At 44.1% G+C, this 14,188-nt stretch overlaps 1 protein-coding gene across 1 annotated transcript in view; it reads right to left on the bottom strand.

The window, feature by feature from the left end:
• Nucleotides 1–14,188, bottom strand: part of GASK1A (golgi associated kinase 1A) — a 39,443-nt gene that overhangs the window by 3,325 nt on the left and 21,930 nt on the right. Inside the window, exons 2-4 of the mRNA XM_044419176.1 lie at nucleotides 11,781–13,226; nucleotides 5,124–5,246; nucleotides 1,921–2,024 (exon numbers count right to left, since the gene is read on the bottom strand). Coding sequence (XP_044275111.1) covers nucleotides 1,921–2,024; nucleotides 5,124–5,246; nucleotides 11,781–13,226 — 1,673 coding nt within the window. The remainder of the gene's footprint in view (nucleotides 1–1,920; nucleotides 2,025–5,123; nucleotides 5,247–11,780; nucleotides 13,227–14,188) is intronic.

The raw sequence follows: 14,188 nt of genomic DNA, 5'->3' as shown, positions 1-14,188 counted from the left end.
GAAAACAAAATGGAGCAAAAACTTGCTCATGAGAGATTTAAGCAGGGAATAAAAGAAGTAAAGAAACATTTTGAGGAGCACATCACTAAAAGCCTCAAGGCTGACCATCAAGAATTAAATGCATCAGAAGAAAGAAACCACCCAGAGGAGAAGTTGGACCATTGGGTGGTAATGGAATTAAAGGAGCACTAAAGGAAATTGCAATAAGGAAATTGCAGAGAAGCTGAATGAATGTTTTTCCATCTGTCTTCACAGCTGAGAATACAGAACAGATTCCTGTACCTGAACTTACCTATTTCAGAGGGGGGCATCTGAGGAATTAAGGCAGATAGTATAGCGACAAAAGATGAAATTCTCAACTTTACTTACATATGGAAAGTTAATAAATCTGCAGGCCCAGATGGTATCCATCCTAGAGATGGATACCTAAAGAGCTCAAATATGAAATTGCTGACCTTCTTACAAAAATATGTAATATGTTCCTGAGAGCAGCCTGTGTACCACAGGGCTGGAGAACAGCCAAAGTAATACCTATTTTTTATATGGGATGGAGAGGAGATCCAGGAAATTACAAGCCTGTTAGATTAACAACCATTCTGGGTAAATTGGTTGAAATTGTTATTATAGGTGGAATCAGCACGCTCAAAAAGGGACACACCCTGCTGAAAAAGAACCAGCATGGCTTCTGCAAAAGTAAGGTCTGGCTAATTAACTTATCTGAGCTCTTTGAGAGTGTCCATAAGTATGCAGATATGAGTGATCCAGTAGGCATCACTTATTACCAGAAGGCCTTTGACAAATGCCCTTACTAAAGGTTCCTAAGAAAACTTAGCAGTCATTGCATAAGGGGGGCACTTACGGATCAGTAACTGGTTAAAGAACAGAAAGCAGAGTGTGGGAATAAAGAGTGCTTTCTCCCAATGGAAGGATGTAATCAAATGTGTCCCACAGGGTTTTGTGCTAGAATCAATGCTTTTCCACCTGGAGACCTTGAGCATAGGGGTAGAGGCAGGGAACAAACACAGGCCTTTGTCTCAGTTGTTTCTACCAGAGATGTATTGAAGGATGCTAACTAATATCCTGTTCAGAAAGAATAAGGTTGTCCTAAGTTATGGGTTGGATCCAGAGTTGCCCTCAAAGAGAAGACCTTAGTAGAAGTAGATTCAGTGGAAGCTGCCTGCAGGAGAAAAAAGGAGGAGGAGCAAGTTTCACTGATTCCTCTTTGCCCCTGTAGCAGCCAGTGCCACCTTTTCCAGAGGCTCCCCCAACCTTCCAGAGCAGATTTTCAGAGGCAGAGGAACCTGCAGAGGGAACTGGCAAATACCGCTATGCTGCTTCCTCTTGATAAAACAGGGGTGCAAAACCTCTTGCAGTCTGAGGGCCACCTTCAGTTCTGGAGACCTCTTTGGGCTGCATTCCAGTAGTTGAATGGGGCTAAAAATACCAGCATATTTTAGCATAAAACTCTTACTGGCAGGAAGTAAGCTTTAGGAAAGGCATTTCAACCTTACAGAAAGGTAAAAAAAAAAAAACCCTGGGAAACCACAAAATGAACAGTGGTTGCAAGACAGGTGCCAGAGACAGGAAAAGAGGGATAAACCCTCTGCGGAGTGCTGGAGGGATGGATTTAACCCACAGATCTGAGGTTCAACACCCCTGCTTAGTGGGATCATCCAGTTTGTAGGATTCTGCTTCATGCCACTCTGAATTCAACCCATGAATGACAATGGGAGTGTCTAAATTAGGGATTGCTTTGTGAAAACCCACTGAACTCAGTGTGATATAATTTTGATGGATCTACTTAAAATATTAGCAAGTCTGAATCCAAACCAGCCTTTTTCAGAGTAGGGCAGAAATATTATCAAGCAAAGGTACCCCATGAAAATTTCCACTAGAACATTTGCCTACCACTCATCTTACCCATCTATGCCTTCCAGCATCCTGAAATTAAGTTTTGCGTCTGGATGGAGAGGTCTGCCTGCATTGTCAATAAATACTAAGTGAGAAGGCTTGGTCTTCCGGATCTGGAAAAGAAGAGTAAACTTAGCAATAATTGAGGACATGCGTATGTATGGGATCAGTCTATAATACATTTGAGGAGATCTGGGTTTCTTGCCTTACTGCTCAAGTCTTACAGGTTTCATGTTTCCCAATATGGCTTATGAAGGACAAGAAAAAGAAAGATCATGGGGTGTTTGGGGATAGTCCTCATCCCGATTTCCACATAATGCCGACACATGGCTTATTTAACCCATGGCTTGCTGCTTTACCAAGGTTTATGTGGCAGATGATTGAAGAAGCAACGGTTTGGTTTTTTAATCCCCTCATTTTGTTTCTCTCCTCCTTCACTCACTCTCTGTAAGCCAAAAGTGTTGGCAGTGCTACAGTACTGGCATGTAAACAGTTCATTTTCTTTTCTTTTTTTACTATTTTTGCCTGCTACCTCTATAGCCTAATAAAACAATCCATGAACAACCCATACCTTACATAACCCAAAGTTCACAACTCAATATAAACCATGGGGGTCTCTTTCAGGATTGTTTGTACTTAACAAGCAATGGTTTGTAAGTGAAGCTGGGTTCACACAATATGAAAAACCATGGATTAAACAAACGGTTGGTTTGTGTTATGTGTAAAATGGGAACTCCATCACCTCGTTGATATGGAATGATAACACAAGATATGGCTTCAGCATAGAGGGAGCATGGTTTGGCACTAAATTATGGGTTGTTATTACCTTATGGTTTAACTATGGGTTGTTAAGTAGAAACAGTCCAGAAAAATCCATTGTTGGTTGTGCTTTGAACACTGGAGTGTTTGTGTTTAGGTCATCGTTAAGCCATACTATGGAGTCTCATGTAACAACCCATAATTCAACAATAATCCATGAGTTGATGGCAAGCCTTACTCAAGCTGTACTCTGAGTTGTCATTATGTATAAACCAGCTTTCGGTCTGGTTAGGGTAGAAACAGACAATCAATCATAGGGGAGTTTGGATAGCACTTTCATTTCTTTACTATTTCAATTTATATTTATTTATTATTTCAATTTATATCCTGCCTTTTTCCTACAAAGGGTTCAAGGCAGTTTACATCTTCTCCTCCATCTTATCCCCACAACAACAACCCTGTGGGGTAGGTTGGGCTGAGAGTCTGTGACTGGCCCAAAGTCATCCAGTTGGCTTCATGGCTGAGCAGGGGCTAGAACACAGATCGCCTGTCCCAGTCCCATGCTCTTAACCACTACACCACACTGGCTTTCACAGCTAGGATTATTATTAATGGCTTTTCATAGGACTTGAATCCTGTTGAAGATTTTACAGTGATCGTAATCCAGGAAGAAAAAGAGAATTGGTATTGGAAGTGGCTTAAACAGGGACTGGAATCTGTCACTTGGAAAGGAGTAATAACTGTATTGTATCCTATTATATTGACGGCAAAAGGAGAAGGGGACAGCAGAGGATGAGATGGCTATATGGAGTCACTGAAGCAGTTGGTGTGAGCTTAAGTGGATTCTGGGGGATGGTGGAGGACAGGAAGGCCTGGAGGAATGTTGTCCAAGGGGTCAAAATGGGTCAGACACAACTTCGCGACTAACAACAATCCTATTGTAACATTACTTGAACCACTTCCAGAGTACTATGGGCATAATCCTTCAGTCCATTTGTTACTGTATTACACCTAGACCTCACTTTTCTTCCAGCATGGAAGTCAAAGTGACTATACATAATTCCAAGGTGGTCTCCCCTCCAAGCACTGAGCAGATGCGGACCTACTTAGCTTCAGAAGGTGGCCGTATTGTATACTTTCAGACCATGCTCAGGGATGTTCTCCCTTGTACGCCTCAATGAAATGACTACAAACTGTGAAAGAGAAGTTATAAACTATAAAGAGCAAACTATAGATAAACAAGACACTAGTCTGGAGTGGGGTACCTTTTCCCCTTAAGGGCAACCTTCCCTTGGGAGTAATTTGTGAGAGACAGTGTGTTTGGCCAAAGCTGGCAGTTGGCAGAGCCAGAACCAAGAGTGAGCAAGGCTCTCTCTTCCTCATTCTGTCTGCCACCCCATTTTCCTTCTTTCCTTCACTCCTCACTTCTCCTTCTTCCTCTTTGGTCAGAGCCAGGACTCACAGAGGTGAGATGCAGGGACTTTTTTAAAATATAGCAGGAATGGTGGAGTCATCTGCCAGCCCACTGGACCTTCTGAATTTAGCTGCAATTCTCAAGGTGGCTAGGGGAAATGGATTTCCCCTGATGACAACACATCATTCCCTGTTGTAATGCAAACCATTTTCAGATGGCCTGGTCTTGAATGGACAATGGAGACCTTCCATGCTGCAAAAGACCCTCCCAGTCAAGATGAAAACTTGCCAGGACTGGTTCATTGATATGACTCACCACAGATATGTACCTATGTCCCTCCTGGAGGGAAGATCTTCAGGGACTCTCAGGATGAGGGCCTACAAGTCATTATTTAGCAGCTTTAAAAATAGGTAGGAGCTTTAAAAATAAATGAATGATGATGATTACGCTGAAGTTGTCCACTAATGTTTTCCTTTTCCTGGAAAGGTAGTAAGCCCCCACAAATCTGGAAACAGTCCAAGGGTTCTCACCTCATTGCATTTTTATCAGCCTCCCACAACCTGGTTCTTTCCAGATGTGTTGCACTACAACCTCCAATACAGCTGGCTATGGGTTGCTGAGAATTCTAGGGCAATACATCTGGAGGGAACTTGGCTGTGGGGAGCCTGCAATACAGGTACATGCAGCAATCTGTTGATCATTAGGTTTTTCTGAAAATTGCTATGGAGAAATTGATGTAACATATGAAAATCTTACTACATGAAGTGAGTTGGCCTCCCCCCGCCCCTCGACATTGCAATACAAGTTCACTTACACTGGAAAGTGTGAGCTGCCATTTACAGGCTGCTCAGGCCTTCCAGACAGATTTGCAACTTATTTCATTTTTAATTATCTTCCTTCGTCCAAAACATTTATTTTGACATTTCACCCAACTGGTCAAGAGGGTGATATCATGAGGGGCAGACAGGCCTAACCAGACTACTCCATAAATCACAGAGCTTATATAAGAAGCAAACGAAATAATTGGGAAATGGCATACCAAGATGTGAACCAAGAGCAGTTCTGTGGGATTCCCACATTTCTCATGGAGCATTTCCTGAACGCAGGGCTCAGAAGGATCTGGTTGAAAGCCACAGCAATATCGATCTAGGCGGTCGTGCACCTGTAGGACACGTTGGAGGCATTAGAGGTTTCGATCATCCATGTCAGGCACGGCCTTTCATTGTGTGCGAGACAAACAACCGCTGATGGTTGATCTAGCTCCGCCTGTCCTACCTGCCCCCTTCCAGATATTTTAAACATCCTGTCCTGTTCTGATAATACTTTCCCTATTGAGAGGAGAGCTGAAAGAAGGCAGGGTCTTCCTTTCAGGTGCCTGCATATCTATTGCCCCCAAATGTGACTGGCCCATCTTGGTTGATCATTTGAATCCATATCCTGGGTTAAGAACATGTGGTCCACTAGACCAGGAGTAGGCAGAACATAAATACTCAGAGGTTTGGACTACATCTCTCATCAGTCCTGGATGACATGACCAATGATAGGGGACGATGGGACTTGCACTCCAAAACAGCTGGAAGGGATTGGGTTGGGGAGACTGAGCGAGATCCACCATTAGCAAAGGCAAAGACCTTGGAGCTTGTCCCAGCTGGATGCTTCCCACCCTCACCACAGAGTTCTCTGTCATCCTCTATCCAGTGGGAAGGATTCCATGAGATGGAGATGGGAGTAACTCCAAACACCTGCTCCTGATCCAGCTGGATGCCCTGCCTTGAAGGAGGCCATCTGCCACCAACTGCCCTGAGCAAAACAACCTGATGATGATTATTATTATTGTGGATTCAGCTTCTATTATTTTTATGAAGGATTTGTTTGCTGGCAGGTGACATATATATTGGGCTAAGTAATTAATAAAAATCATGTAAGCATGTTTGCATCTTCTTGCATCTGATGAGGAAAGCAGGCTGTGGAATCTAAATAATCCTAGTAAATAATATTGCAGATCAGATATCTGAAGATGTTCTCTGCTTAAGAAAGTGCCCTGCCCAGTTCCTGATTCAAGATTTTAAAATGTTAAGAACTGCTACCCATCTTGAGCATCAGACAGAACAGGGAAGTACCCAGGTGACCTTGTCTCAGTCTTCCAGATCATTGTGGGATGGACTGTATTTCTATCATCATCATCATTATCACCACCACCACCATTTATGAATCAGATTCTGTTCATACAGGCATATTGTGCATGCATTGTATGCAAACAGTTGTTCTCTGCTGGATCTTGTTTGTCCTCTTTTTTGATGATTCCTAAGTCTCCACACTACCTGAAATACACTCCTTTCTTTCATCTCCCAGGGATCTCTTGGACAATTCCTGTCATTCTGAAAAAAAAGCAATTGCCTTGTTCAATTCCTGTCATTCTGAAAAAAGTCATTGTCTTGTGCTTTGAAGGGTAGACTTTCTAATTTATACCAGCTCTCACTGTTCAAAGTTTCCTGGGCTGATTCCATATCATAAGAAAGTGCCTTTATTTCTCTAATAAAACTAGGCTGATATTCTTACCATTTCAACAAATGGTGTGTTAACAGAACGTTTGAAAGCGTGAGAATTGGCAGTCATTCAAACTCTTGCTCTGCTTTCATGCCTTTGGAGGCTGCCAGCGAAAATACTGACACCTTCCCCAAAAGATCCAAGAGCCTCCATTACACAGTCGGAGGCATAGAAATTACCATTTCCTCATCCATTCTTCTTCAGATTTGTAGATTGAACCAGATAGGGGTGTAGGTAGCATGATACATTTGTTTCTAATCTTCTCATTAGAAAGAGAGAGAACACTGTAATCCCAGGCTTAGAAGACATCTTCATAGCCGCTCGTTTACATAAGACATCTTGTGGCTACATCAGAGAGCGAAGCCCTATTTTTGTAAGAACTCCTAACTCCAATTGCTGCATTTTAGGTTACCCATGTAGCCTCAGCATCTTTACTTTGAAACAAGTCAGAGGACAGCCCTCTCTTTGAGAGGCAATGTATTTCTAATTAAATTACTGCAATTATGTTTAAATTTGAATCTATGCATATAATTTAGCACAAAATAATATTATGCAAATCATGCAAATAGCCCTGCCTCTGTTCTCATTCTCCCTCTCTTCCTCTCTGGTGCTGCATTCCCTCTTTTGGGGTGATTCATAGGTGGTCACTGTACCCAAACTAGATATTTCATGGCAGATGTATGTACCAGACGCCCAGTGTTGCTGCAGCCGGGGCAGCCTGACAGTGCAAGCAAGGGAAAATTAGTGGGGAGGCCCTCTGGCTGCTTTTTGGATCAAATTTGTGCTCTCTCCCAGCTGCTTTTCCCACTCACAAAGAAAACGTTTCAGGGAAACAGCTGGGGGAGCTATCTGAAGCACAAAAATGTCCAAGGGAAAATGAGGCTTTGTGTTTATTCCCTGTGCTGAAGGTTTTTGGTTCTTTCTTACGCAGCAATGCACACTGATTTTTAGCTGCTTTTAATGTACTGGAACATATTTATTTGATTTATATCTCTCTTTCCACCTGGAAAATGATGCTCAAGGCAGCTAGCAATCATAGGATCTTTGGAAAAAACAGAGATAATGTTGGCTTAGAAGAATAGAAAAACAAATGCCTGAGAAACACTGATCCTGATACATTGAGGCCCGGGGGCGGGGAGGGGGGGAATGTTTGGCTTTCCAAGTGCTGGTGGATTGTAACTCCCATCAGTCCTAGCTAGCGTGGCTTATGTTGAGGGCTGATGGGAGTTGCAATCAAAGAACATCCAGAGGGCCACATGTTCCCCATCCCTGATCTATGTAGTTCCACATACGAAGTGCACTGATGCAGATCCAGCTGTGCTTCTGTACCGATCATGAAATTTAAAAAGCATACCGAATGTGACAGTCCAGGCTTCCCACAGCCCTCCCACACCTTGGCTGTGGTATGGCAGAAACTGCAGTCCAGTGTATCTGGAGGGTATTAGGTAGGGGATGGCTGGTACAGTCTATATAATTTGGTGCACAGTATTACAGCTGTAGTAGGTCTTGTGCTATATAGCCCTGCCTCTAGTACAATCCTATGCATGTTTACTGGGAAGTATATCCCGTCATGTTCTATAGGAGCAAGGGTTATAGCCAGGATCTGTATGGTTTTGTTGAAATATTAAAAGTGGCATGCTCCCTAGACATCTTTATTAACTACAAAGTAAAAATGAAGGGTTTGCATGCATCAGCTGAGATGAGCTTCTGCAATGTATTCTCAAATGAAAATCTAGGTTTTTAAATTGCCAGTTGTTTTAGATCAAGCCCCCAAAATACCTCCTGCTCTGTAATCTTTCATAGTCCTACAAAATATATGAGTCTAAATCATGTGGGACCTGATTTGACTAAAGGATCACATGCTTGGAATCCCTTTTCATGGAAGGATTCATTAAAACAAGCCTCAATCATTTGAGGCAGAGAGGGGGAGAACTTAAGCTAACACAAAAGTCAAATTCCTCTTCTGTAGATTTTTCATATTGTGAACTCTGTTAAGGTGATGGTTGAAATATGTGGAATTCACAGCACACTACATTCTCTGTAGGAGGTTTTACTTGGCAGTAAAACCTTATTCCTGCGGAGGGCTTTTTGCAGAGTGATCAGAATTATATAAGTGAGTCAAGGCATATATTTAAAAAAAACCCTGGACAGAAGTAGGTCTCACTGAGATTTAGAGAGCTTTACAATAGATTCTGATCAATGCAGCTACTCTTTGGGAACCTATCTGAAGCAGCTGTATAGGAGGAAGTTGGAAATATGATTACAGGAGTGTCCTCTAATAATATTTAATAATGGAAAAGCTCTCTCATCTCAGTGGAATTTCTGAAGATTAGGAAATCTATCTCTTCTGTGGAACAGAGCTTGATTCTCTGCCTGAACAAACCTTTGTGTGAATTTGCACATCGCCAAATTCTCCTCCGCCCAATGTGGAAGAATCCTCTGTTTAGGTCTGTTTTCACTAAACAGCAGCCGTCCAGGCCCTGGAACTCTGGGAAGGGCTCACCACAAACACCTATTGGAGTTCCTCTTGAATTTCCCATGATGCCTGTAGCATGGGGGCAATTAAGATGGAGTACCATCATGATACATCTGCCAAGAGATATCCACTAGCCCAGTCCCATCTGAAGACACTTTGTTGGGCTGCAGAAATACCAGCCCACCCAGATGACCATCCCCCCTTCCTTTGGTCCCATCTCCTTTTTTCCAGATCATCATTTAGCGATTTCATGGCTTTCATGCAGTTCTCCCCATTCTAAAAGGCCAAAGTGCTTTTCTGAAAGCTCAGTTGCTGGCAGTTTAAGATCTTTAAGCTAAAATATGTTGATATTTTCCCTTGCCCTTTTCACTTTCAGTCTTGCTCATGATGGAACATGGTTTCCAAGAACTTTTTCAAAATATAATTGAACCTTTGGACTAAAGGTGGTCCAGTATCTCTATACTATGCCAAGGGCCCCTTCAGGCTTAAGAACCAGTCTTGATCCAGATTCATGGAATCATATAAAGACTGTGATGTCTGACCGAGCCCATGTGCAGGCAGAGTGGGACTGACTTGGTGTACTAGCTGTGATTGCAGCGGTAGCTTTTCCAGTCCCTGGACCCCCTGGATGTCTCTGGGGCCTGACCTGGCGGGGGTTGCTCCAAAGGGGGAGGAAGTCTGCGCTTTGTGACAGAATGATGCACTTCATGAGCATAAAAGAAGCTCTCTTGGCGGTGTCACCACATCACAATGGTGTGATGGGCAGGTACTGGGCAAAGAGACTTCCCTGGAATGCCACCCCCTAGGTCCTAGTGTCATCATGGCATATACAGTGGTACCTTGGCTCACAAACACCTTGGTTCATAACCAAATTGGGTCGTGAACAAAAATGTCATGAAAATTTTGACTTGGGTCGCGAATTCCTCATTGGGTGGCAAGCAACATTGCAGCCATCTCCTGCCCGACCCCGACTGGGGAGATGGCCACAAACGCAGGTGCATTTGTGCAGGGAGGACATACGTGATCACAGGCGCGCTCCTGCAGGAAAGACGGGCGCAATCTCGGCAATCTCCCCCCGCCCCAAGTGGGGAGATGGCCGTGATCGTGCTTGGGGGGGAAGCCCCAATGGGTGCCCCATTCGCGCCCATCTCTCCCCCCCACCCCAGCACGCCGGGATGACGGGAAAGTGCAGGAACGACGGGAGCAATCTCAGTCGTGCTGGGGGGGTGGGGGGATGGCTGCACTTGTGCTCAGGGTGGGGGTGGGGGTAAGATGGCCGCGATCTTTGTTGTTCTTTGTAACTTTGCTTCACATTTTTTTGATTTAAAAAATGGTTACAGAATGGATTAACCTTATTTACATTGAACCTTATGGGGAAATTTAACTTGGCTCACAACCAATTTGGGTCACGACCAGAGTCCTGCAATGGATTAAGTTTGTGAGCCAAGGTACCACTGTATTTAGATGCCAGATTAAGACCATCCTTTTAAAGCAGGGACTTAACCTTTAATCTGTTGCTCTATTTACATTACCGATGCCTTCTTGGTGTTTTACAACGTTTCGATGTGCAATATCGTATTCTTTCAATGCCTTGTTGTAGCGTTATGATTAAAAAATATTTAGCCTGGTTTTGTTATAGTGTCTTGGTTTATGAGAGCAAATTGTCCTGAGGACATTTCCCAGTTGGTGGGTAGATCAAAGCTAATGAACAACAAACTAAAGGTTCTCCTTGGAGTTCTAATTAAGACTTTATTTATTTACTAACTTACTTACTAAAGATGATCATTTGCTGCCTGCCCTTCAAGGAAGTCAGGACAATGGATGAGTTTTTCCTTCCATCACCCTATTTTATCTGCACAACTATCCTGTGAGGTAGGTTAAGCTGACAGAAAATGATTTGCACAGGCTTCCCCATTGTGGCACCCTCCAGACATTTGGACTACAACTCCCATTATCCTAGACCACTGGCCAAAATGTTTCTCTGAAGGGTTAGTAGGAGCTGTAGTCCCAAATAAATGCAGGTTACCAAATTGGGGAAGCCTGAATTAACCTGATATGAGCTTCACCGCTTTGGGGGATTTGAATCCAGGACTTTTCGATCCTTGTACGACATGTGAACTCTCAGTCTTTGGGACACTTGTATTTTCTGTGTGTGTGAAGATAGCTGTTGCCAGGGACAGAAACTATTATATAGCCCATGCTTTCTTTGCCTATAGACTGAGTTGGTCACTCATTGCTTGCCAGTATTCTCCAAAAGTTGCAATGAGCTGCTATGAATTGATGAACGATCATTGCAAGAATGATGGTTCAGCCATACGCAAAAGTGCAGATTTGTATAATTAACAATGCATTACATGCATTGTTTGCTTTCATGAGGCTTGCTGGGCAAGTAATTCAGGTGAGGTCAGAGGGAGTGTTGCAACACAGCATGTGGGGAAGTCAGATCCACAGTACCAGAGATGCCCCATTTGGGTATCATGACTCCCTGACAAGTCACAAAATCAACCACCATTCGAATGCCTGCAAATCTTAGGAACATCTTTCTATCTTACTTTGGGCTCTTGGTTTGTACATACCAAGCTTTATGCGTTTGTCAAAAAGTGTACAATTCTACCTCTTATTTTGAGTTGAGGAAAGAAAGGGGAAAAGTGGTTGTTCCACCAGCAGGTCTACCTGAAGGAGAAAATCAAAGAGTGCCAATTTGGCCCATTCTGAATGCAGGACAGTCAAACATGGTGCTTTCCCAAGAGATGTTCCAGAATCTTTCATGCCACACCGTTGCCGTAGCAGATCCTGGTACTGCTGCCATCCAAGAGCAAATGAGTTCTGGTCATTATTGGAATCATTCAGGTGTTGTATATCAGGTGCCCACCATACAATGGGCCTAGTGGCACCATCGGTGTATTTATAAGGTAGCAGGTGACTGCTGAATTTCCTGGCCACCACAGGTAAACTCCGATGCAGCCCCAGCACCCTGTCCAAGTGGAAAGCCAGGACCTCATAGAGGTCAGTGGTCCTTTTGATTAATCCGCACAGCCCATCAAGACAGAGGCTGCTAGGGTCATGTGAGAGAACACCTTGGTTGGAGAGGGTAACTCTGAGTATTTGCCCATGGCCAGGTATTCTGTCTTTGCTGACAACTGTGCCATTAGTCAGAAGCTTCATTTTCTCAACATCTTCTGGAGTAAACCATGGAAGGCTTTTCTCACCAAACCTCAGTTTCCCCTCCTGTTTTCCTGGATGGCCATTGCCCTGTGGCTCTTTGCACCAGTTGGATTTCTGCAGCTCCTCTGGGTCTCTGGTCCAAAAATGTGGATGTGCAGAGTGAGCATTTCTCATCTGCATCCAAGTGCCTGTCACAGTCTGGGAGGACTGCCTGTCTGAGATGAAAGCTTTGATTAGATCAGAGGGCTGGTGTTGAGCGCCAGCTGGCTGTACATCTGGTTTACATTGTTCCTGTGGTACAGCTAGCTGGCCTCCAGAAGCATTTTTATGAAATAAAAGAGCTCCGGGCTCTGCCTCTTGCAAAGGATGAGCCAACGGAGCCAACTGCCTTTGTGGTTTCCCATCTACCTCCTTCCCAATTGTAGGTGGGGAGAAACTACGCTCTTTCCCAGCATGGTTTAAACTAAAAGGGGCATCATACTCCCTCCGCTTACTGTGGTTAGTCTGGGAGGGATGGTGTTTAGGTTGGAATTTTCTTCTGCATTCAGGGCCTTTTGTCACAGTGTTAGGTTTTCTAATCTGCCTGCTGTTCTTCCTCCTTGCTTTTAACTCCTGCAGATTTTGTCCACCCTGTGTGCTCAGTTTGCTCTTTTGCTTGCAAAAAGAACCAGGACTTGATAAGTTAAGTCTCCCCTGAGGACCGGGCCATTTTCTGTGGCTGAAGCGCCATGCTTGCCGGGCAACAGAGACAGTGGAATTTTTCCACATACGCTTGGCACGAGCAGCTTTCTCAAGAGGCTCATTCCTAGGCAGGAACTGGAAATCAGACTCCTTGTAGCTGCTGAGTGGGGCTGGAGAGAAACCAGTAAGTGTGACCACGGATAAGGCAAACAAGAAGCAGCATCCAGCCACGGGGGACTTCTTCAGCTTCATTCTGTACCAGGTTCTGTGGGCCTGTGGAATCAGAAAAGGAGATTTTATTTACCAGCAAGTTTGATGGATAACACTGATCTGCGGAAAAGAGAGAAAAGAGCTGTGAATTCCATCAGGCCAGCAAGTGCTTCCACATGCCTTTGGGCTGGATGGGAACATTCGTGTCAAGATTGCTCTATTGCAAGTGGTAGGGAGCAAAGATGTACCGCACCTATCCACCTCTTCTGACATGCTTGTCCCACCTTTCCCTCCACCAGACACCCATGTAAGGACTTGAGATATGAATAGGGCAGACATGTGTGAGATGCCACACGTAGAAACCCAGATCACGTGAACTCCATCTTTTAAATTTCATAGAATCATAGAATAGTAGGGTTGGAAAGGGCCAAGAAGGCCATCAAGTCCAACTCCCTGCTGGTGCAGGACACCAGCCACATCATCCCACTCAGATCAAAGGTGTCAAAGGTGAGATGTGTGCACCACATGGGCAGGGAGGGTGGTCCTGCTCTTGCTGCCCATCCTGCAGAGGGGAGAGATGGAAGCAGACACCTCCATTCCATTTGCCAGGCTGTGGCTGTAGGAAGCACCATCCTGCCACTGGGCTTCCCAGGGGCATCTGGCCAGCCACAATGCAAAACAGGAGGACAGATTAGATAGGCTGTTTGCCTGATCCTTCAGGACTCAGGTACTTGAACCTCAACTGGCCTCTGTAACTCTACCCATCTGGATTAATTTTCCAGGTCTCTAGTACTTGTCTGTATGAAAACTGCCCATTAGAGAGAACAATTCTAATGAGGGGGCATGAAGCTAGTGGGCAGCTCTCAAATAAATTCAATAAATAATAATAACCATTCCTGTATTGTTTACTTGATCACCTGTTCCAGAAGAAGCCATACACTTCTGGTCTTGTGAGGTATCTGCTGATTCTTTCAGTTCATTTCACACAGCAGCATTTTGGGGAAGCCCAGAACAAACTTGCAACA

Source organism: Varanus komodoensis, unplaced genomic scaffold, assembly GCF_004798865.1.
Source record: "Varanus komodoensis strain SLA01 unplaced genomic scaffold, ASM479886v1 scaffold10, whole genome shotgun sequence".
Taxonomy (NCBI): Eukaryota; Metazoa; Chordata; class Lepidosauria; order Squamata; family Varanidae; genus Varanus; species Varanus komodoensis.
Note: the sequence above shows the minus strand (reverse complement) of the source record. Positions and strands in the feature narration are given on the sequence as shown.